At 42.2% G+C, this 23,069-nt stretch overlaps 1 protein-coding gene and 1 long non-coding RNA gene across 2 annotated transcripts; both read right to left on the reverse strand.

Moving 5' to 3' along the window:
* Nucleotides 1–4,494: 4,494 nt before the first annotated feature.
* Nucleotides 4,495–18,959, reverse strand: LOC147237348 (uncharacterized). The gene is made up of 4 exons (XR_015106274.1): nucleotides 18,750–18,959; nucleotides 7,529–7,706; nucleotides 6,874–6,958; nucleotides 4,495–6,087 (listed from the first exon to the last, which is right to left on the reverse strand). It is a non-coding gene; the product is annotated as an uncharacterized LOC147237348 (long non-coding RNA).
* A 1,806-nt stretch (nucleotides 18,960–20,765) lies between these two features.
* Nucleotides 20,766–23,069, reverse strand: foxa2 (forkhead box A2). Its single transcript, XM_086148296.1, has 2 exons — nucleotides 22,684–23,069; nucleotides 20,766–22,094 (listed from the first exon to the last, which is right to left on the reverse strand). Exons 1-2 carry the CDS (start codon nucleotides 22,753–22,755, stop codon nucleotides 20,838–20,840), a joined length of 1,329 nt encoding a protein of 442 aa, XP_086004422.1. The 5' UTR covers nucleotides 22,756–23,069; the 3' UTR covers nucleotides 20,766–20,837.

The raw sequence follows: 23,069 nt of genomic DNA on the forward strand, positions 1-23,069 counted from the left end.
CTTCAGCAGCCATTGTGCAAGAGACCCTTGCGCAGCTTTGAATCCAGGTCAACGCAGGTTGCCAACAAAGCTCAGTGAAAGGGGAGTTTTGTGCATCGGTCTGAAAGAAGTGCATTAAAAATAGCCTGCCCCCCTGTCAATGCATTGCCATTAAAAACAGCTGGGCCAAGCTCCTGCCTGCATTGACACACATGAAAGTTGATTCTCTCTTTGTCCTACTATCTTGTCTCAACTCCCCCTTTACTGCCACTCATTGTTAGCTGCTTTGTGCTGGCAGCATCACACAGGCAAAGTCAGCCTCATAAAAAGAGTTCATTTTGGATTCACTGGCCTCCAATGAATACCAGGAACGTTCTTTTTTGTGCTTTCATCCATAAACTGATGCTCACTCACTGGGCCCTGTCATTTGCTCTCAAAAGATTCTTTATGAAGCATTTCCTCTTTCTCCCCTCGACACGTTTTATCTATTCACCCATGTAGGTAATCTGCCTAATCACACCCACACTATTCTGCAATGCTACCAACTATTCCGCAACAATGCAGGGTGGACCAACCACTAATTAAATTTATTCTACTGCGGGGAGTGCGATCGATCAAAGGTTTTGGGATTTTTTTGCACTGACAGGGAAAGGTTTAGATTAATCAACTTAAATCTCACCATGTTGTCAGGTGATTTTCTGGGTCCAAGAGAGTGTTTTCATTATGCTGTCAGTTATGACACATTGGGGCTTTCAGTGGCTTTAGAATGAGTCCTCTAAGTCTACAGGTAAAAGTAAACACAGGATCCCACCCATGGAGCCGCTGTCAGTGACTTTAGTGAGTTGAATAGGCTCTACCTGGGCATCAGGAGCTTGAGGGGTTAATGGAATAGGAGGACTGTCCCAACTGTATGGCACAACCTCCCCTGTCAGATGCGGTGCCTTCACATGCCCCTTCTGTATTAGGTTTGTCATTTTCCAGCTCCTCCTCTCTCTCTCTCTCTCTCTATTTCTGTTACTCTGACTCTGCCTCTTTCTCCGTCTCTGTCTCTCTACTTTGTCCAAGGCCTTTTATGATACCAAAAGAACAAACATTAGCCAGCAGCAACTTGCAAACTAAGACTAACATACACTCATAAAAGAAAGATACAGAAACTAAAGCAGAAAAGACACACGCACACACATACACACACACAAGCAATAAAAAACACCTGTGAAAAGTATTGTTATCTTATTGGTTTTGTTTGGTTCACTTTTTCGTTCTCGAACTTCTAAAAATAATGACAGTCTATATTTAGACGCACAAAATAACATTTATTGGAACAAAAATTCAATTTCTGAAACAGATCTGCCAACCTTCACCACATCACATTGTCACAGGCTAATTACTAACACTGTTTTTGATCAAGTTACATTTTGCTTTTTCAATCCCTATACGATTGTGGCTGATCTGCCCCTGTGTTTTCTAAATGAAATTGTATATTAATATATATTATATACTAATATATACTATAATAAGTTAAGTATTGCCATTTTTCACTAACTCAGTCAATCATTAATACTTTTAAATTAAATGTAGTTATTTTATTTTAGGGCAGGTGTTTTTTATCTAAATATGCCACCGTGGCTTTTGCCTGATTTGATCCATTGGGTTGAACAACTTGGTACCCTTTAGCTCTGCGTTTCTTGAGGCCACATTTGAGGCCACATTTGACCTGTAGGGAAGTGCAGTATTTTGAGGTCTTTATTTTGATGAACTGTACAATGTAGTTTTAGTATGTTTGTCATTTAAAGGCCTATTTTGAAGATTGTGTATGCATGTTTTAGCGTATTTTATGGCATACTATCAACATGATGACAACAATTTTGTTATGTTGTTTTTATATTGTTCATGTAAAAGCCCAACTAAGGACAAGAGTTGAAAATTAACAATAGCTCTAACTTTCTATACTATCTATACTCTCTGTAAAGGACTCAATTTGCATTCTTTGAAATGTTACTGTGTTAAACTGTATCGTCCCCATAAGTAGAATAAAATTCTATTTTATTATCTTATATTATGTGAATCATTATACTAAATAATGTACCACAGCATTTACTAAAACATGATCGAGTTATAATTGAGTTGTATATGTTGATAATTAATACCTTGATAGTTAATACTAAAAAGAAGATATGGTCATGTAGACAAAATCTTGTTCATGGTGTCATGCAAATTAGCACGCTGTAAGATCGGAAAAATATATCAATATTGATCATGTGACTGAAACCAATTATCGACAGTGTGATTCTTCTGGATTCTTCTTTTAGCAATTTGCAGCTGACAATTTGCAGCTTGTGTCAACTCTTGAAAAAGCAAAAGGATATGGATACTGGCTTCATTGAAAGTGTTCTCCTTCGTCCTCATTTTCTCCCACACATGTCTCTGCCTCTCCACTCTTTTGTTCCATCCCTCGATCTGCGTTGGCCTCTGCTCCCAGCGCTGCCGTGCTGCTGATGGAAGGGATTGTCTGGTTTTATTAATATGACAGGTGAGTCTGCCCAGCTGCTACCTGAGTGCATTTGTGTATGCCCCCTTGTGTATGTTTTGTGTGTGTGTGTGTGTGTGTGTGTGTGTGTGTGTGTGTGTGTGTGTGTGTGTGTGTGTGTGTGTGTGTGTGTGTGTGTGTGTGTGTGTGTGTGTGCGTGCGTGTGCGTGCGTGCGTGTATGTGTGCATGGATCCATCTGCCAAAAAACAGCAGCTGTCCCGCACATGCAATGTACACATCTAGCCACACATGGTCTCATATAAATCCATTCACACAGGAATTATTGTCACATACAGACTTGTATTCTATTGCATAATTTGAATTATCTGTCCTCCTAGATGTGCAATTAAAACCTTTTCTTGTCAACCTGGTACACAACAACAACACTATCCAGATGCTCTCCACCTCTCTCCACCTTGGAACCATATTTAGGTATTATTACCCTCATATAAGAGCACTTTGTTTACCCCCAGAGCAAATCACTAGTGTAATTTTCACTGCTCCACTGAGATATCCATAAAGTCCCTTCTCTTGTATATATACACTTGATCATTTGACTCATATGTTGGGGTTCAATACATCCATATTGACATAAGTAATTGAACACAAGGGACACGGTGTATTCATAAAGAAGGCAGGAAGACAGCGCAGTGAACAAAGGCTTATTGGAACAGCAAGCAGCTCCTGGCTGTTTAGTATATGTGGGTTTTTCTCCGACAGAGATGTCAGGCTATATGTCTGTCACTGACCGCCGTTTGGGCATGACGGTGGTAACGTAGAGCTCTTTTACCTGAACAGACCCCGCTCGAACCTAAGCGGACAGCCTTTGTTGTATGGCTTCATATGGAAAATGAATACTTTCTAAGAGTTAATGATGGCCTTAAAAGCACCCCCTCAATATAGGATGCCTGACAGTGTGGCTGGCTGATGGGCGGGCAATGCTAGCCCACTTAGTTAGACAGAGTCGTCCCTGCACTGACCTGTGACAGCCATTTCTGGCTTCTGGGTAATCTCTCAGCCTCAGCACACTGCAATTTAGTTTATCTCTCATCACAGAACAAGAAAAGCGCCTTCATAGTGAGGTGATTGCACACCAGACTTGTCTCTAGACAGGATAAATCAAAAAGATTTGTGTCACTGTATTGGTATGGAGAGTTTTAATTAAAGTGAGCTACTAATGGGTTACGGTATACATGTCTATGTCTTTATCTAAAATCACTATATGAAGAAAATAAATATAAGAAATATGAACTAAAATAGGCCTCAGGGAAATTGTTGAATAGTTCTTGGTCTCTCATCAATCCTGCCAAATGGAAACGGGCAGAATTAGCACAATGTCCTGCATCCTCAAGGAGGCTTTTGCTCATGAACTACATTTCCCATATACATGAATATCAGTTCTTTCTAGGTGTGGGCTTGTCAAAAGACAAGGGGTTAATGCAGTGCATTGCTGCTTAAAGAACACTTTGCTCAGATTTTACCATTGTGCAAAGCAAGATCAAAAGGTCTCTTTCAACATGTCACTGTGTTCAATGAGCTTTCATGTTTCTCCTCATTACCGGAAAACTTTTCTTTGATTGAGCCGAGGGCTGAGCTGGGTTTGGTCAGACAATGGGCCTGGACAACTTTCACACAATGAGGAGGCAACAAAGATGTTGTGTCAAATCCCTCTCAAGATGTTGGGCCCCCACACTTTACTGTAGCCAGCATTGCACCTCAATTACAGTAAAAACCCTAAAACTCAGGTTTTGTAACTCCTCTGATCAGACTCAGCTCACGACCAGTTCTAAATCCCTAAAGGGAGCCTGCAGCAGAACAGGAGATGAGATGAGCTCTTCCCCCAATATCTCTGCTGATTTTAAACCTGTTTTGAAATGTTCCAGAGGGTTACATTTCACTTTGAAATATGCCTGCTTCAATAAACAGGAGAGACGATGCATTTAAAAAAAGTCTAAAAGGAAATCATCACGGTGACTAGTGCGGTGTCTTGAATCTAGAGCAATTTATTTTTGCATATTCAGTACATTTCTTTCATTTTCACAAAGTTTGAATATTACAAGCCAGTCCACTAATATTTTTTCCAATCATTTTTGGGAATAGAGCAAACAAACCCCGAGTGAATCCTTGAGTATACACAGCCTTTCTGACTCTGAGAATTGGGCTGCAGAAGTCAGAGAATCCAGACAGAAGTGCTGCTTTACTGATTGGCTTTAGGTCTCATTTTGACCTTCATTTTCCCTTCCATCTCTTCCTCAGAAAGCTATTAATGACAGTCATGTCCCATGTTTTTTGTCAATCAATAATAAATAATCATTTATTGACTTCAAGCTTGCAAACATCTTTTTACTGCGTATTTTCTCTCCTGCTGATTTAAATTGTTTGTTTGAAAACATTTTTATCATCTCTTCAGTGACAATAACTGCTTTATAGCCTGAGGAAATTGCAGACTGTGAAATAAAGTGTGTGATTTTTTTTTTTCCATCCCCATCATTTTTCTTTCCATGAAAGAGACAGCCAATAAGGACCGAGCTTTCGTTCCCGTTATCGCACATTGTTCATTTGTCTCCGTGCCGGAAAGCAATGTTAAGATAAGGCCATTCTATCATCTGATTGTCTTATCAAATTTGAGCAACACAGCCGCCCGCTCACTATTAACAATCAGTCAGGCTGTAGGAAAAGGTTATGCGGGGGGGGGTAGGATTTATCCAAGTTTTATTCACCACATTCAACAAGCCAAATTTATATATGCCAATCCTCAAGTCACATTTAATTTCCTGCAGACTTCTCGCAGCTTCTCAAGTGCAAGAGTGTGCAACCCCTATACAGCATTTGACACCAGGGTCAGTGGAATTGCCCCACTTGAACTAAAAGACATTTAGTTTGGTTTGGAAAGTGAAAACTAGAACACCATTAATTTGTTTGCTCTTCCACTAGTCAAGACCACAGCGAATGCCATCACCTCAAAGAAGTGGTCGGCTGTCCACACTTTTATTTGTTTGTTTCTGTGGAGGGTGTGAGAAGTTGTCGAGCGTGGCTGTAGTGGACATTGGACTTGGGGGGGGGTGCACGAGTACTCTGCAGAAGCAAGGCAATGCACATGGAGAGCTGTATGGAGCTAGCAAACAAGTTAGCTTGCGACATAAGGGGGCTGGGGGGTCGAAGTGGTGGCAACGGGAGGGGTGGGGATTCATTTAGCCAGGCATAGCTGCTCTTGTTTGTGGTTGTCCCTGACAGCGTAGGCAACGCTGCTCCAAAGCACCTGTGTTTGCTCACAAGCTTTCCCCCAATCTGCTCGAAAAATGCTGTGAGCATGTCACATGGTGGCCAGATAGCCTCGGCACCATGGGAATACAAAAGCCGGGGCTTTTAGAACAGTTAATCATTAATGGAGGCCTCTCTTTTGTTCCCATTCAGCTCCATGCTGACAGAGGCTTTGATATTACATATGGCAGACAGGTCGGACGTAGATATATCCAAGTACATCGACAGAGACATGTGTTCAGGGCACTTAAACCGGGGTGATGACAGTAGACGGGGAGCAGCAAAGGATAGACATCCTTCAAATGAAAGTCATCTGCATCTGCAGAGGACAGGGAGACACAGTCAGTTATGAGCTGCAAGAAGGAGACTTCGTTTTACTCATGAATCTAATAATTTGATATCGCCTTTGGCTGTTGAGGCTGGATCGGGAGGTAACTTTATCACAAGTTCGATGCACTAAATTACGAACAACAAGAAAAAGATAAAATAATCTATTGCGTTCACCGATTGACAGGATTGCAATAAATGGAACGAGTCTTTCATGAGATGGAAAGGCACTTTACCAATTCTACATTTAATTACCATTCCGTAATCACGGTTTGCTCTCCATCTCGAACTGTCAATGAGACCATGCCTCATTTAATGCCTGTCAAATTGGGCTTATAACTGGGGTGAAATCAATGCTTGAATTTGCTTTTCTCAAAGCAGGAGAAAATTTATCTCAAGGCGAGATTGTTTACACAGCCACATTCTTATAAAGCTCTAAAAGGGTCATAGACGAACTCTTATCTTCCATTTACGTCTGAATTCCAGTGGTTTTTTATTGAAAGTCTCGACCCCACCCAAACCCAGAGTGAATTGTACAGTACAGTATGGAGGCTTGAGAGAACACCGACACCACAAACATTTAAGGTTCAAAAAGTGGCATATGAGCAGGTGGAGTGGCCACTCAAAGCAGGATGCTGAGCGAGCCAGAGTCAATCATTAACCTGTCACATTTAGTGATATCTGCTCTCCAGGGACAGACAAGAAGTACAAAGATAAATGAAGTTTGTGTTTCTGGGGATGAAGTAAGAAACCAACTTGTGTGTTTGAGCAAACATACCAGTTTAAATGGGTTTCTTTGGAGACTTTCGCGGCTGCTTTTCAAAGTGCAATTGAGCTGTGTGTTAATTTCCGTTTTATGAAATCTGCAATGTATGAAAATTTTACAATGTTACAGCTTTTTCTTTTTAAAAAGCAGGTTTCTCTAAAATAGTGTATTTAAGAATTTACAAATTCAAGATCATCCAGGGACATTTCCACCCTTATTTATTCTGAAATTAAAAAATGCACCACATAATTAGAGAAACATTTCATATTCCTGTGCGTGAGAGTCATGCAGGCATAAATCTTTTCCCTCCTTACATACAGCTTGACTGCACTAAAGTGTATTTATTTGCCAACCCTGGTTACTCATGATAAGGGCCAATTGGTGTCTCCAAACTGTAGCTCTAGTTTTGAAAAAAAAAAAAAAAAAAAAAAAAAAAACACATCCATGTTTCTACTGGCACATTTTTACTGTGCAAGCCACAATAAGTAAAAAAATAGAGAACAAAGCATAGGTGACAATAAATCCTCTGTCTCAGCTATAAGGAAATAAATTAGGTTGAGTCGAGTCAAAGGATGGGCTTAACAAGTGTATGCTTCAAACAAAAGTTCCTGTTTCAGGAGGGAAGGTACATGGGTGATGGATGTCTTGGCAAACATAGTTGACATACCTGGCCAATGCCATGGGCCGGTCACAACCCAGGACTGAAAGGGACATTGTGCGAGTGTTTGAGTGTGTGTGTACACGCATCCGTGTGCCTCTTCTGCAGCTATCCTTCTTTCCTCCGAGGCTTCGTTTCCCTCCTCTCCTCCACTTGGGCTGCTGGGATCACTTTAGTCAGCAAAGTCCTGTTTGAAAGAGACACAGCCTCCGTATAAATCTCATCCTCCTATTTATTTGATGTGCAGTTTCTACTAGGACGCCTTCGATCCGTCCTCAGGGAGCCTGCATCTGAAAACACTCAAATAATCTGGGTGCAGTGATAAGCGCTGGGCTGGAATTATACTCCCAAATTCCCTAATCCTTAATGTTCATTGTTCCATCGCATTTCAAAATACTTTCGCAGGAATAAAAAGCAATGTGAGCGCAGTTTAGTGGATTTCTCTTTTATATTTCACAGTATTTGTAAAAGATGAGGGGGTATTTGAAATCATTAAGTGTAGAAAATGTAAATGTGAAATGTATGACGGAATAAAAATATAACAAAACTGCTCTTTTCTCTAATAGTGCAGTTTGGAGCGTGGGAGACAGGTCAGTACAGTCTGGTGGATGAGTGGTAAACCTTTATTGGGAACACCCAGGAATGTTTAGTTAGCTCGTCCGTCACATTCAAGCATGTATGTCAAAGGTGTTTACAGGGTGTTGACATTCACACATTGGCAGAGCGGTAATGTGAATGGTATAGCCATGTCTGGCCAGGCAAGGGCCAGAAAATGTTCAACAGATCTGTATTTAAAAAATGGTGCTGTTTTCATATTGAACCATAGTGATTGTGTAATTTCAAATGTAGCTGTAATTTTGTTTTGTTCAAAACTTAGTATTTTTGGAACAAAAATGTTATTCTTGTTACAGCAGCATTTGAGAATTTTTGGAAGACAAAGTAAAAATATAGATCTCATACAATCTGCCATTTCAAATTTTCACCTGAAATGGCAGAAAGTAAATCACAAGTTTTAAAAATACATATTATTAAAATCACAATTTTATTTGGTTTTTTTTTTTACATGTTTTTCTCACAATCGTGTTTGTCTTTATCACTGGTTTATGTCATGTGCTGTTATTATGCATCACAGAAGGCCAACAGCATTCAGGCATCAATGTAACTAAAGTAATAATGAAACACATTTGACATGACTACACAGGTTACACACATTTCTTTGTTCCAATTAAATTCTATATGATGATTCAGGTTTTATACACACATTCATTTGCAATCTAAGACAATGATTGTGTCCAGAGTTATATCGGTTTATAACATATACCTTATATTTAGCAAAAAAAAAATTAATCAAATGAAATCTATTTGATTTGATTTTTAGATTTCATAATTTAAGCATACCAAAACCAGCAAGGAATAAATATATACATCTTCAAATCTTTTAAAATCATAAGCCTGTATAAATATAATTTCAAGGTATCGACTCATCAAAACATCTTTGTTTTTGGTTATGTGTATTTAAGGATAAAATAATAGTCCTTATTCTTAATGGTATACTACTCTGAAATGGCAAATTTCACATTCAAATGTGTGGTTTAATTTTCTTTTCTCTGTTGGCTTGAATGGAAAAAGTAATTATCCGGTCAAACATCCACACCCGTTAAAATTGAGCAAACATACATGCATATATATATAAAAGTATGGGTGTTTTTCTCACCAAATTATCATTGTAATATTGAAATTGCCTTTATTTTTCACAGTCTCTAAAGTTAAATAAAACTGAATCATGAATGCATCATAACCACTATCTTATATATCAATTACAATATAATCTAATTTTCTGTTATTCTTATTGATAACTTTGAATACCAATATTCAATTTATTGTCATAATAATGTCAAAAAAAAACAAAACATGTCAACGCTGCCTTTTCACTGCACCGCTTCGCTGAGGAGACCGTCAGCTCCAGAAAACTACAAGTCAGCAAGTCACTCTGTCTGTCTGCTTGCCTGCCGTGTGACCACCCACTGAGAGCCGTGGGGCATGAAGTGAACAACACTAATTGTATCCCGCCAGTATTATAATGACCCACAGGTGACAAAAGCCCAAACCTGCTAAAGAGTCTGTCCATCCAATTACTAAGGTCACATCATATCGCCGTTTTGTGACTGAAACACGCGGCACAACTCCACAGGCGTCACTCATGCTAACATTGTTTAAGGTAATTCGAGGAGTATTGTAAGTTTCCTATGACTCACACTACTCTTTTCTCCACCCATGAATGCTGGAAGATTACAGGATGTAGTAAACTTAAAAAAACGAAGTCCTCTCGGCTCATAAATTACACGGCCATGGCCAACCTTAAGCAGTGTTGAAATGCCTCGAACAGAGCTTTATTTCAGCGCTGCCGGAGCGTGAAGCTGAGAGCACCACCCCACAAGGAGCCGAGCTCTTGCATGCACAAATAACACTGCTATTTATCTTGCCATACCTGAGGTCTAACACTTTGGTGGTTCACCAGAGACGTATGTAAAAGCGCACAGTTTCTTAATGATGCAGCTCTTCTTTTACACGGATTTTACCTTTATGCAAAATTGCAAAAATTGATTTTCTTTCAGAGGTCTGATGTGACACACCTACCGTCAGTTATCTGACAGATGAACAGCTTGTCTATTATAATAAACCAAAGAGGAATAACCCATGGTTGTTTCCCCTCTGTTGAAAGAATGCAGCAGTTCCTGCAGTGGATTTGTCTCCAGCTACTTCAACCTAAAATCTTGCGTCCGAATATTATTTTACAGCCCCGTGACACACATACATATGCACGCACACAAAAATGTGTACATAAATATATGTATATATGTACACATTTTCATAGATCCTTTGTGACAGTGAAGAATTTTCCACCGAATCTCTTTTCCCAAAGGATTTTCTTCACAACATATTGTGTAGAAATCATCCCCAGTCTGACCACCCAGGGGGTCCCTGACACCGCAACCTTTACAAAGGGGGATGGGTTGTGTGTGTTTGTATTTAGGCAAGTGTCTGCTCACATGCATGAATATGCTCCTTCATCTTATGTGTATTGATCCTCCCGGGGCATCCCGCCACTCTTTTTTTTCGTGTGTTTGTTTGTTCGTTTGTTTTTTTGTTTGTTTTTTCCAGATACATTTGCCATTGTTGTTTTATTCCCGCTACCCGTGCTACTTACATTTCCTGCCATTAATGACAATATTGCATGTATTGAGTGTGAATACACAATCAGGCAAGGACGGGTCAATGTAAATGCAAATACAAACCAACAAAAACAAAACAAAAGAGCACAATATGGATCCTTCTGTCATACCAGAGTCACAGCACTTGGTCTGTTTGCTCTCCTTGGATTGTCATTAGGTCATATAATGACTGCGTTTCTCTCTCGAGAGCCCTCAGAGGCACTCGGCCTCTGGCTGTAAAAAGTACATCATTGTCAGGCCTAATAAATGGGACGCTTCGATATTTATTTTCCACACTACTCCGAAGCGAGCGCGGGTTTATGCAAAAACCACTTGGATGTTGTCATCATACTCTGAGCTTGACTTGTGCTTCCTCCTCTAAGGAGAAAAGAGGGGTCAGGCATTATCCCCTTCACAGCCACCACGCCACCTTTTATGGCGAAGTGAGAGCGATTCAGCCCCTAAATGAGTGCACACTTTCAGGGGAACACAGATACACCCGTGATAACCTGTTCAATTAGACAACAGTCGGTCAGAAAGTGGACAGATAAATGACCATACAGTATGGCGTACAATAGGAATTAAAAGTATAGGGCAGCTGGTTCCTTATCTGGCTGGGTAAGAAGACACCGAGCAACAAAGGAAAGCCTAAGACTAAGAGGCTTCACGCATGGGAAAGCCATGGGCCGGCCATTGTGGCTGCCCTTCTGCTGAGCAAATAGTCCAAACTGTTCATTCCCCATCTCCTATTCTCTCGCCGGTACATTGTTTGTGTCCTTGCATTTCATTCTGACTGGGGAAGATTGCTCTCAGGGCCAGTGAGCAAACAGTCCAGAAAAGAGCCAGCTATCTCCTGCCGTTCCCAGGAGAACTAGCATTTTTATTTCAGCTCCAAGCTGTCAAAGGATTGGAGAGTTTATGTCAGGATCCTGAATTAATTGCTTTAAGCCTCAGGGCCGACGCACGCATTTTTATCACCAAATGTTCAGTAAAATGTTTCCTAGCAAATTATGCAGGCCCCCACACCGCTGCCTCTTCTAGTCGCCAAACATTCGGTATTGGATACATACCGGATGACTTTCCGCAACACAAATGATGTGTTTAGTAGTTGTGACAGCACAATGGTGTCAATGGTGATGGGCTATAGCACGGCTGTTAAGGATTTGGTGGAATGAATGCAAACAGCAAACTTTTGTGTGAGTGTGTGTCGGTGTTTTTTTTCCACCCTCTCCATGATGGTAGGTGCACGAGCCAAGCTTGGCAATAAAATGAGTAAGCTTACAGATGCCTCAATAAACCGTATCTGTTCCGACATTTGGTAGACCGAGCTTTAAAGGCTCCAAACTGTCCTCTGAACTGCCAAACTGACTTCAGAACCGTCTGTCAATCTCATATCTGTCCCATGCTACTGCTTACTGAATAACTATACACACTATATCATGCATTTGGAATGAAGAGTTGTAATCCACATATCCACCATGCCTGTAATCCATATATCCGCCGTGCTCAATGTTATCCACACCTTATTATCAATAAGACTTGCCCTTGCGCAGAGTCTTTGCAATAGTACGTGTATATACTGTAAAAAGGATACAATTGATAGAGTTGATAACTTTTTGGCCTCTACGCACGAAACAATCGTTAAATAAATCCCAAATGTCCCATTTATCTCTTGATGCATGTCTGCAAGTTTTGTATACATTTTCTGCTTCTGAACACACCAGAAACAGCAAGGAAACAAGGGAACCCGACAATTTCAGGCTTCAGGGCCTCATCATCACATTAATGAGTGAACCTGGAGCAGCCACCTGGAAATGGCTTGTATTTACACAGTCCTCTGACGGAGAACTTTATCATTGTATTTGCATCTAAAAAGAATTATTCATCATGCTGCAGGACTCAAGGCTGTTTGTACATAAAACCTTTGAGAAATGGCCTGTCATCCGCCGATCACTGAATTCAAAAGTAATAATAATTAGAATAAAGGTGTTGGTTCTCTGATCTAGATACTGATAGGCAGTCAATCTGAAATACAGGCAACTGGTCCCACGGGGTCGAAAACATGAGGAGGTGTCACGGAATTTGCATTTTTAGATAAATACAGCTGCTTCCTACAGGACAACCTCAAACACTTGTTTGTTGTAACCAGTAACTATAACCAAAAGCCCCAAAAAAGCATCTTTGTTTACAGGAGATGCATCTCTCATACATTATCTTCTATTCTGTCAGGCACTTCAAGATAAGGGTATCTGAGCTCCGGCCAATAAATCTTGCAGTTGACTTTTTAATCTGAGAGGATATTGAGTGACAAATACTGCAATGTTTCTTTCAGCATCAAGCAGGCAGGGGTTAATAGGGTGTATCAGGGGACTACTCTGAAGTGAGAAAAACATATAGGCCTCATCCTTCACCAAAGGCTACTGAACAGCCCCGTAGACACCTCCCGGATTTCCTCGATCCTTCAGCTGAGCATCCTGCCCTCCATGATAAATAACAAGACCATTTATATGAGATTAAATTGGGGATTAATTTGATGCATGTCAGGGTGTGGGAATTCATTAGCGAGCTGACAGTGGCACTATACATGCAGGGAATTTAATTTGAATCCCCCAAGGGAAGTAGTAGGAGGCACCCGAGCAGTGCAGAAATTCAAGTCTTGAAGAAAAGGGGGGGATATCTCTTCACTTTACACCCTTGTAAAGGGGTACTTCATGGCTGTTGATTTGCAGTAATTAGATGTTAGAGCAGAAATGCTATTTGGTGGGAGTGCAATGAGATTGAGGAAAAGGGAAGAACGGAAAGGAACGAAAGCTTACCCCCAGACTTTGCCAGGGCCTTTTTCATCGATAGGGATTGGCTTTTGCCTTTTTTTCCAACACAGATTTGGCTCTGACTCATACGGTATTAAAATGATTGCATTATTTGAATGTCATTGATTCTCATGAATGATGTAATGGCATCTCTACTGTTTTCACAGCTGACAAGCTATGCAGTGTAAAGTAAAGGCATTAAATTCAAGACAGGAGCGGATTACAGAATTCACCTCGGTACAACACCTCCCTGGCATTCCCTGAATTAGACAAGTCCCACTGTAAGCGCCCATCACAATGCACGTGTCTGCTTTGGAGAACATATGCAGGACAAAATATTCCGTAGTTTGTTATTCTGAGGACGACACCGGGGGCACATGGGCTTGTTTGCCTTTGTCGAAAGAAGAGATTGGATTGGAGGTTTAAATGAATTGCTGGCGCGCCGCGTTTATAGGTTTCATTAACTTTTAATGAGTTGTGTGTCCTTCGATCCGATTGGTTGGCGATATTCTGCCTTCACTTCCTGGAACTGGAGCACTGGGGGAAGTGCGGTGATATTGCGACGAGTTGGCCATCGCGAGCTGCCGAATGGGCAACATTGGATGGAAATGGGTCCGAGAAAGAGACATTATGCCCTGCTATTCCGTTCCGGTGCAGAGGCATTAGATATCCATCAACAAGCTGGAGGTATCAAATCTCAAGGGGAATTAAAACACCTTGGCAGATCAATCATTTCCAAACAGGTATCCCTTCACTGCTGTCTGCCATATAATCCTTTGGCAGGTTTGCCGACAAGGTTTGATCTCAGTGACAGGAAAGCTAATTGGCTGTAGTGTTTCCAAAGAGAAAATGGGGCCTACGATTGTGTACAAACATTTTTCCTTTCGTCATCCAAAACAACATGCAACATTTGATTTTTAGCATGTCATTTTCACGTCACCAGAGTGTATTTCTTTTGCTTTATCAATGGCCTTACACAGACTGTTCTGGCGACCTCGCCGAGACTCATATCAGCGCATAAGAGACAAAGACCTCGGCTGTTGCATCCGTTATATCCCCAACACATGATCTAACACACGAAATTCTTCTTCCAAACATTTGCCCACATTATCGTAGGCACTCCCCGGATACCTCCTGTTACCCTTAGAAACTAGGATGCTTTGGGAAGTGAGGGAAAGATTTCTCCTCTATTTGCATGACGGCCGACCCTCGTCGCAATATTTCTCGAGAATAAACACGAACAATCCATCCACTTCCAGACATATAAAAGCAGCAGGGTAGTGAGAGGCACCCCGTCCTGAAGTGAATAGATTCCCTCTAGGTCACTGCGCGTCCCACCAGCTGCTGCCTAACAGTACTCAATGGGCATTGTGGACAGAATTTCTCCCTCTCTATCTCTTTCTCTTTCTGTCTCCCTCGCTTTCTCTCACCGACACACACACACACACACACACACACACACACACACACACACACACACACACACAGTTTGTCTCAGGACATGAAGAAGTTTTGCACAGGAATGTAACACAGTCATGTCAGAGTACGGCGGACACATCATAGTCCACATAACCTGCATTCTCAACCCAGCCATCTCTCTCTCAATCCTCTCTCACACACACACTCGTCGGCGCGCACACACGCGCAAACACTCGCCTCCTCCCCATCACAGGAGAAATTCCCTCTGACCCTCATACTTTTACATTTATAAAATAAATGCCACTTTTGTCCATTCTGTCAAAATGGAGCACTCCCCCGTGTTTTTTTTTTTTTTAATTAAACTTTCAAAATTCGCGTTTTGAAAGTTGACAGTAGTGTCAAACATCGGTGTCTCGTGTATTTTTCCTCTTTTCCTCTGATGAACAAAAAAGGCTGCGAGAGGAAAAATGTGGGGTGGTTATTTGTGTGAAAATTATGAATGAAAATTGGCAACTCTGACTATGAATTATACTGGAAATGAAAAAAATATTTTTGTGCATAAGGAGACTCCTTTAAGATTAGAAAATATTAAATATTGAGTTTGTTATTAGAGAATGTAATATATGCATATTATTAAACTTCTCAAAATTAAAACAGCAGTCATTGCCTACTCACTACAAGATAAAACCAGGTAGTTACATTTATTTATCTCACTTATTCTTCTGAGACAGTTTCGATATGCATTTTTATTTTAGCTGGTATTTGGATTCATTACTTGAACAACTAATCATCAAACTGTATTTGAAACATTTGCATAGTAGTTTGCAAATCTATAAATTTCAATCAATCAATTTCTCATTTTTATGCAGGCTATGGTAGCATCGGTTAAAATAATGTGGGTTTATTTATTTGCCCTTCTCTGAATCCATTATCGCTTAAGATGTGTTGTCTCCCGTGGGTCGTTGTGAAATTATAACAAAGGTTACGAGCAATAATGAGAGGGCCTCATATCAGTACTTGTATTTTTTTTTTTTTTTTTTACATTTGATGTACATTTATTATTTAAATGTATCTTCAGTGTTGTATTCTTTTTTTTCGTGACACATTAAAAATAAGAAAGAACCCCCCTTTAATGATCACACGTAATAATCCGGTGGTTGTGAGCGTAAAGTGGGAGTGGGGCTGGGGTCTACGAGTTTTGACTTCGTGCTGCCTTTAATATACTGAGGGGCGGCAGTTTGCCTTGCTAAGATATGGGATTAGGGGTATTTCTGCTGAAAGGAGAGTTAAGTTGGGCTAGTGTGGTCGGTCCCTCCCCTGCAAAAATGTCTGAGACAGAATTACAGCTTGTTGGACCGGTGTCCCGCCGTCACCATGGAGACGGATCTACTTTCTACTTGGGTGTTCTAGTCCGCGGGCTGCAGCTCACAGTCCATAGGTGCAGCAGACACCCTGTCGTATAGGCTGCAACATCTCAGCCCCCCCCCCACCAACCACCCCCAACCCAAGATATCAGAAATATCAGTGACACTCTGATCTGACCGCCCCAGCCGGCGGATCATACACATTTAATCTGCGCCGGATTATTGTTATGTGGTTTTTTTTTCTCGATCAGGCTTTGTTTCATTTCTGAAGATGCAGCGTTGAGTTGACGCCCAGGGGTGGGTGCGCATATGGCTCATAGCCACTGAGTCATTCCTCGGATATTGAGGCCGTACTTGCTCAGGCATCAAAATGCACCGCTCCAGGGAAAACGTCTCACTTTGGAGGGCTGCTACAACACATGACCAGAAAGAGAGGGGGAAAATACACCGTTACTGCGCTGCTGGTTGCTGCACAACGGGCTGCAGAACACAACCTGCATGATATAGATATTTTTTTCAAGTCTTGATATGCACTACAGAATTTCTAGGTTCAGCAAAAAAAAAGCAGATGAGCTTGTGTGTGTGTGTGTGTGTGTGTGTGTGTGTGTCAATGTTCTGCGCGCGCATTTGATTGATCGTCAAGCCTTAATCGAGAAATATGCAAATGCGTGCAGGGGATAAATAAGGTTAGCGGAGAAAAGGGATCAACAGGCTGGAGCGTTCTTTATGCAGTTGCTATAACAACAGATGGGCACGTCGGTGACGGTGCGTCGAAAGCCGCCGAGGTGTCCGCGCTGATGGGCAAAGTTTGGAGAAGAAAGTGCCAACTGATGCGGCCTTTTGTTCTTCAGAGGAGATTGGGGTCGGTCAGCTTTCCTTTCAAAAAGGCCAGTCCCATCTAGATCTCATCGTAAACTGACAGGGCTTGGACCCCCGTTAGGCAGTCCTATATCCGCGCACGGGAAGACTGGCACGCCGGGACACGGCGTGTTCATATTTTCTTACGACACGGGGGACATTTCGGAGGATCTGAAATCTGAAATGTAACCGAATCACTTCCTCAGATCAGCCCTTCTTTGTGTGGTCTATATTCTTTAGTTTGAATTATTATTATTATTATTATTATTATTATTATTATTATTATTAGCATTATTATTATTATTATTAGCATTATCAGCATTATTATTATTAGCATTATTATTATTAGCATTATTATTATTAGTAGTATTATTATTATTATTATCGTCATCATTATTACTAGTAGCATCATCATTATTATTATTATCGTATAATGCTGTTGATAATTACATTAACCAACCGCAAAATCACGAACATCTGCATAGCTGGATTTGAAACATGAAAATATAAGTATACTACCGCTCTTACTACTACTAATAATAATAATGATAATAATAATAATAATAATAATAATCATTGTCGTAATGGCAATAATAGCAATAATTTACAAAATCACAAAATAATAATCACAGTAATAAATACAAAACTCACTATAATATGAAATAATTCTACTGATGATACTACTAATAATAATGACACAAATCACGAAACTGCAATTATCATTATTGATATTGTTATAATGATGATGATAAGCATAATAGTCATAATATTAACAATAATCATAACTTTCGCTATCATAATAACGACAGTGATAAATATGAATCATATCATTATTATTATTGTTGTTGTTATTATTATTGTTATCATTATTACAGGCCGAAAAGCAGTAGAAATCTTAGATCTGCGTAAATGGGTGCCGAGATCGATTAAAGGACGGGATCACTTATTTTCGTTTTAACCAGAAGATAAATGTATGTATTGGTAAATGACGGTATAGTCATTTTTGAACGCAAGAGCCGATGTGACACGGTATCCATCACCGCGAGCAAACAAGTCGGTAAGTCTGAGCTGAGTCTCACATTTAGCAAGGAAACTCCTCTTCCGGTGTCAAATCAACACCCATTTGATAGGATTAAGTACCAGAAAAAAAAATCCGATTTCTTTTTTTTTTTGGGGGGTGAGGGTGGGAATTTAAGAAATCACCAGCAATCAAAACAAATAAATCATCTAATCATGTTTGCATTGTTTAGTTTTTTCTTTTCGATACTCTTTAAATTTAGATCACAGGCTTCAAGTGGTCCTCCCGCCCACGCAAATCTCTCACAAGGTCGGTGACACCGCGAACTTGGCGCGGGACTACCTGCAAAAAAAAAAAAAAAAATGCGTTTCCCTTGAAACCAAATACAGGTTTCAATCCGCGGAACTTCAATGTACCCGCTTCCGTCTGAAACCCCCTCCCCCCACGCCGCCGCCGCCGCCGCCGCCGCCGCCCCACCCGCGGGAAACCGCGTGGATGCAGGCGTGGGGTTCGGGCCGCCCGCCGTGATAGAGAATAAAAGCCTCGTACCTGCGCTTGGAGCCCAGCCGCCGAGCCTCGCCTTCCGCCTTCTGCAAAATATGGCTCCAAACATCGCGGCATTTATTTGAGCTCAAACTCTGTCACTGTTGACTTTAGCGCAAAGCAAAGATTTCACTGCCCCGCTAGTTAAAAATGATTATTTTACAGAGATATCGATCAGCGCGCTATAAAAAAAAAAAAAAAAAAAAAAAAAAAAATCAGCTTCGCGTTATGTCTAAAATGAATAGAACGAAATTTAATGTCTGTGTAAATTTACAGAGCCGCGGCGTCCTATTCAAAGTTTACACTTGTGCAATTTGGTTTGTGTGCGTGCGCGCGTGTGCGTGCGTGCGTGTGTGCTCTTCCTATACGCTCTCCATCCACTCCATTGTTTACTGGCTTTGTTTATTCGCAGATCACGGTGTTTAAAGGACGATCCGTAAAGAGGGGTCTGGAGAATAAACGCACACTTTTAGGTCCCCCCGACACCACCGCCGCCACTCGCGATGGGCTGCTCACTTGACACCGGGATGGAGGGGTGGGGCCCCGGTAAAGGCCTTTGAAATACATCACGAAATATTTTTGTAGTATTTTTTTGGAAGGGGTCACCGGAGACCACCACCACCACCACCACCACCACCACCCCGGGGTTCGGTGTAAAGAAGGTGCCGGCCTTGGATTTGAGCTCAGTGGGGATGAGAAGAAGAGAAAGATGGGAGGGAGGGGGGGTCGCCATTGATTCGACGACAACAAACCTATCTTATCTAACAAGATGGGAGGGTCACGCTTCTTTGAAAGTAGAGAGGAGACAATTGAGCCCCCGGATCGCTGGGACAGAAGTTACAATGAAGCGGCTCTGTCCTCAAATCGCCTCCCTCCCGGACCCCCCACCCCCCCTTCCTCCGACATCCTCCCCCTTCTAAAAAAAAAAAAAACGTCGCAATCTGCATTGCGTGTTTGCGTGGACTGACACAATCACGCATGAGTTGTTTTTTTTTAAAAGCGGCTGCATGTGACCCGCGGCAGCAACGTAAATGACGATTATGCCATTAATATTTTTTTTTCTGTGGACCCAAAATTGTTATTTGTATTTTTTTTTTTTTTATGTGGTTTGTATTTTTTTCCAAGATTCATTCGAGTGTGTCTTTGACGATGGCGTCACTTTTAATTTCGATTGAACGCACTTGTTCTGCACAGAAATGTTTCAGTTTGAATAACTATGTCACCGTGCGGCGTTTCTCCTTTTTAAATTTTGGGAACGAAAAAATAGGGGAAATGTCAAGATGTTGTTCCTTTTCCACCCCAAAATATTCTTATTATTAAAGCAGCCGGTGAAGCGAGTCTGGTATATTTATCATGAAACCCACAATATAAATTTTGGGCATTTCTATTAAATGCGTGTAAGAGTCAAAACTAGATTTTGTATTTGTAATAACAGCGTTTTCCTTATCTAATATCAAAATATATGTCTCATCTATTATTGCAACATATTACTTTTATATAATGCTGCTATTAAAATAACTCTTGGGGAATTGAGATTTATACCTTATCTCCCTTGATATAAAACCACCCCACCAAAAGGAGATACTAATAGTGATAACAGTAATAATAATAATAGCCAATCACAACATCAGGTTCAGAAACAAAAAACAATAACACTTTAATATAGATTCTGCTCTTGTCACTACAAGAATACACATATACAGGCCATAAATAGGAAATCACACAAATGATAGCAGAAATCTGCTGTTTCAATTCATCCAACAAATCCAAACGCCAGCTATTGTACAGCCACCTTGTTGTCTTTGGAAGCCATTCCGATTGGACCTTGTCACGTGATCATGACTTTGAACCGTTATTATTATTATTATTATTATTATTATTGTTGTTGATTTTGGAGATTTGTATGTTGTTTGTCGCCATCCACACCTCCCCGAAATAATGAGGCTACTAACAAACTCGACAACCAAAACGGTGGGTGAACGGTCAAAAGATCTGAAATACATATTGTACACAAACTCTATATTTCTTTTATTTTATTTTATTTTTTACAAATGTACAAATTGAAAGGAGAGTCCGACTGGCGGATGGCGGTGTCTACGAGGAGTTCATGATGGGCCTGGAATACACGCCCTGGTAGTAAGCTGTGTCGGGGATGGAGGAGGAATCCAGGCCGGCTTTCCCCGCCATGGAGCCCATGGAGAGGGGCCCGGTCATGGGGGAACCGTAACCGGAGTAGTGCATCACCTGCTCGTAAGTCTTTAGGTCCATTTTGTGGTGGTGGTGGTGGTGGTGGTTGTGCTGCTGCTCCGACGACATGAGGTTGTTGATGGAGAAAGGGTGGTTGAAGGAGTAGTGATGCTCGGGCTTCAAGTGCGCGTCGTGTGCGAGGACCGAGTGATGCTGTGGCATGAGGTGCTGCGCCTGCGCCCCGGGGGAGGAGGCGGCGGCGGCGGCGGCGGCGGCGGCAGCGGCGGCCGCGGCGGCCGCAGCGGCGGCGGCGGCGTGCTCCGGGCTCAGGTCCTGGCCCGCTTTCATGTCCGACAGGGCCCGTTTGTGCTCCCCGGAGGAGGAGTTGGAGTGCGGGGACTCGTTGCCGTTGCAGCTCTCCGAGCTGCTGTTGGAGCTGCCGCCGTCTCCCGCCTTGCGGCTCGACTCCTTCGTCACCATCTTCTTCTCGCACTTGAAGCGCTTCTGCCTCCTCAGGTAGCAGCCGTTCTCGAACATGTTCCCGGAGTCCGGGTGGAGAGTCCAAAAAGAGCCCTTGCCGGGTTTATCCGGCGACCGCGGCACTTTGAGGAAACAGTCATTGAACGACAGCGAGTGGCGAATGGAGTTTTGCCAGCGCTGCTGGTTCTGTCGGTAAAAAGGGAACAGGTCCATTATCCACTGGTAGATCTCGGCCAGTGTCAGCATCTTACTGGGAGACTGCTGGATCGCCATGGTGATGAGAGAGATGTACGAGTACGGCGGCTTGGCGTGCGTGTAGCTCCGGCGGTACGTCTTCGGGTCTCGGGACCTGTTGATGTTTGACTGTCCGTAAATGGGGCTCATGGCGTTCATGTTGGTGTAGGAGCTCAGCGCGTTCATGGACGCGGGCTGCGCGGTCATGGGGCTCATGCTGGGGCTGAGCGCTGCGCTCATGGCGGTCATCCCGGCTGCGCCCATGCCGTTCATGGCACCGGTTCCCGGCGACATGCCGGTCATGGAGGGGCTCATCCCCGTGTTGACGTACGACATGTTCATGGAGTTGGCCGTCATGTTGGCAGCCGTGCTCATGCCGGACATGCTCATGTAGGTGTTCATGGAGTTCATCCCCAGGCCCGCGTTCATGTTCCCGACCGAGGTGTAACACTGTCATGGGGAGAGGGAGAGATGGAAGACGGGGGGAGAGAAAGAGAACGAAAGAGAACATCCAGTTAGTGTCATCCGCAGCACAATGAGGAAAATTAGATAGAAAAATTCTTTCTTTTCCCCCAAACATCAATAAATATTGTAGATCCGCATCGGTAGCACATCTTTGAACTCATATATATATATATATGTGTTTGTGTGCTCAGGAATGAGCATACCGGTCTGCGCCGACATGCAAGTGAGAGAGGGGGAAAACATAACTAGTAATTGAGGCGTATTTACAGAAATTCATTTTTTTTCTATCCAGTATAAACTAAACAAAAATGAACTTATAAAGGCTAAGATGTGTCTGAGCTAAAATTGCCAAAACCGAGGGAAAAATTCGCCCCCCTCCTCCTCCTCCTCCTCTATATGTCAAGCAACTTTGTTAGAATAGTGCGCTGTGTGGAGATGGGGGAGGATTTGGAGGCGCCTCAAGTCAATATTTGATCACAAAGTTAATATTATCTCAGGGCTAATATTGAGTTGTATAAAATGGGAACGGCTTTAGACGAGGGGGAGAAAAAATATATATATTTAAGATACCCACCTCGGGTTCTCCGTAGTAGGTGCTCCAGTCGTTGTGTTCGTGTCCTTCCATTTTAACTGCTCCGAGCATCATGGAGGACTTGGACGCAGCGTCTCCCAGCAGAGGAAAAGCCAAAAAGTCTCTCTTAAAAGCAGGTGACCGGGGGCAACTGGGTGCGTCGGGGCGGTCGGCGTGTACTGTCGTCGGAAGTTGGCTGGCGCATGTGTGTCTTTAAACTTGAGGCGGCCGCGAGACGCGCACGTCGGTGGCCGCGGTAGAAATGACGCTCCGCGCTGGCCGTTAACGCAGTGATATAGCTCCGTACGCCAGGCAAGCCTCCAATCCCTACTTCTACGCCTTGGGCCCTATTTGAATAATCTCCTCGCACCTAGGAGTGAGACTCCTCA

The sequence above is a fragment of the Fistularia commersonii genome, chromosome 1, assembly GCF_037954325.1.
Source record: "Fistularia commersonii isolate RoL2024-O1a breed Wild chromosome 1, RoL_Fcom_v1.0, whole genome shotgun sequence".
In the NCBI taxonomy this organism is placed as follows: Eukaryota; Metazoa; Chordata; class Actinopteri; order Syngnathiformes; family Fistulariidae; genus Fistularia; species Fistularia commersonii.

Bases quoted from the DNA above. Each gene is read 5' to 3' on its own strand.
- foxa2 (XM_086148296.1), bottom strand. From the start codon at position 22,755: ATGATGCTCGGAGCAGTTAAAATGGAAGGACACGAACACAACGACTGG. The intron at 22,095-22,683 runs GTGGGTATCTTA...TCCCCATGACAG, and splicing joins CCTACTACGGAGAACCCGAG to TGTTACACCTCGGTCGGGAA.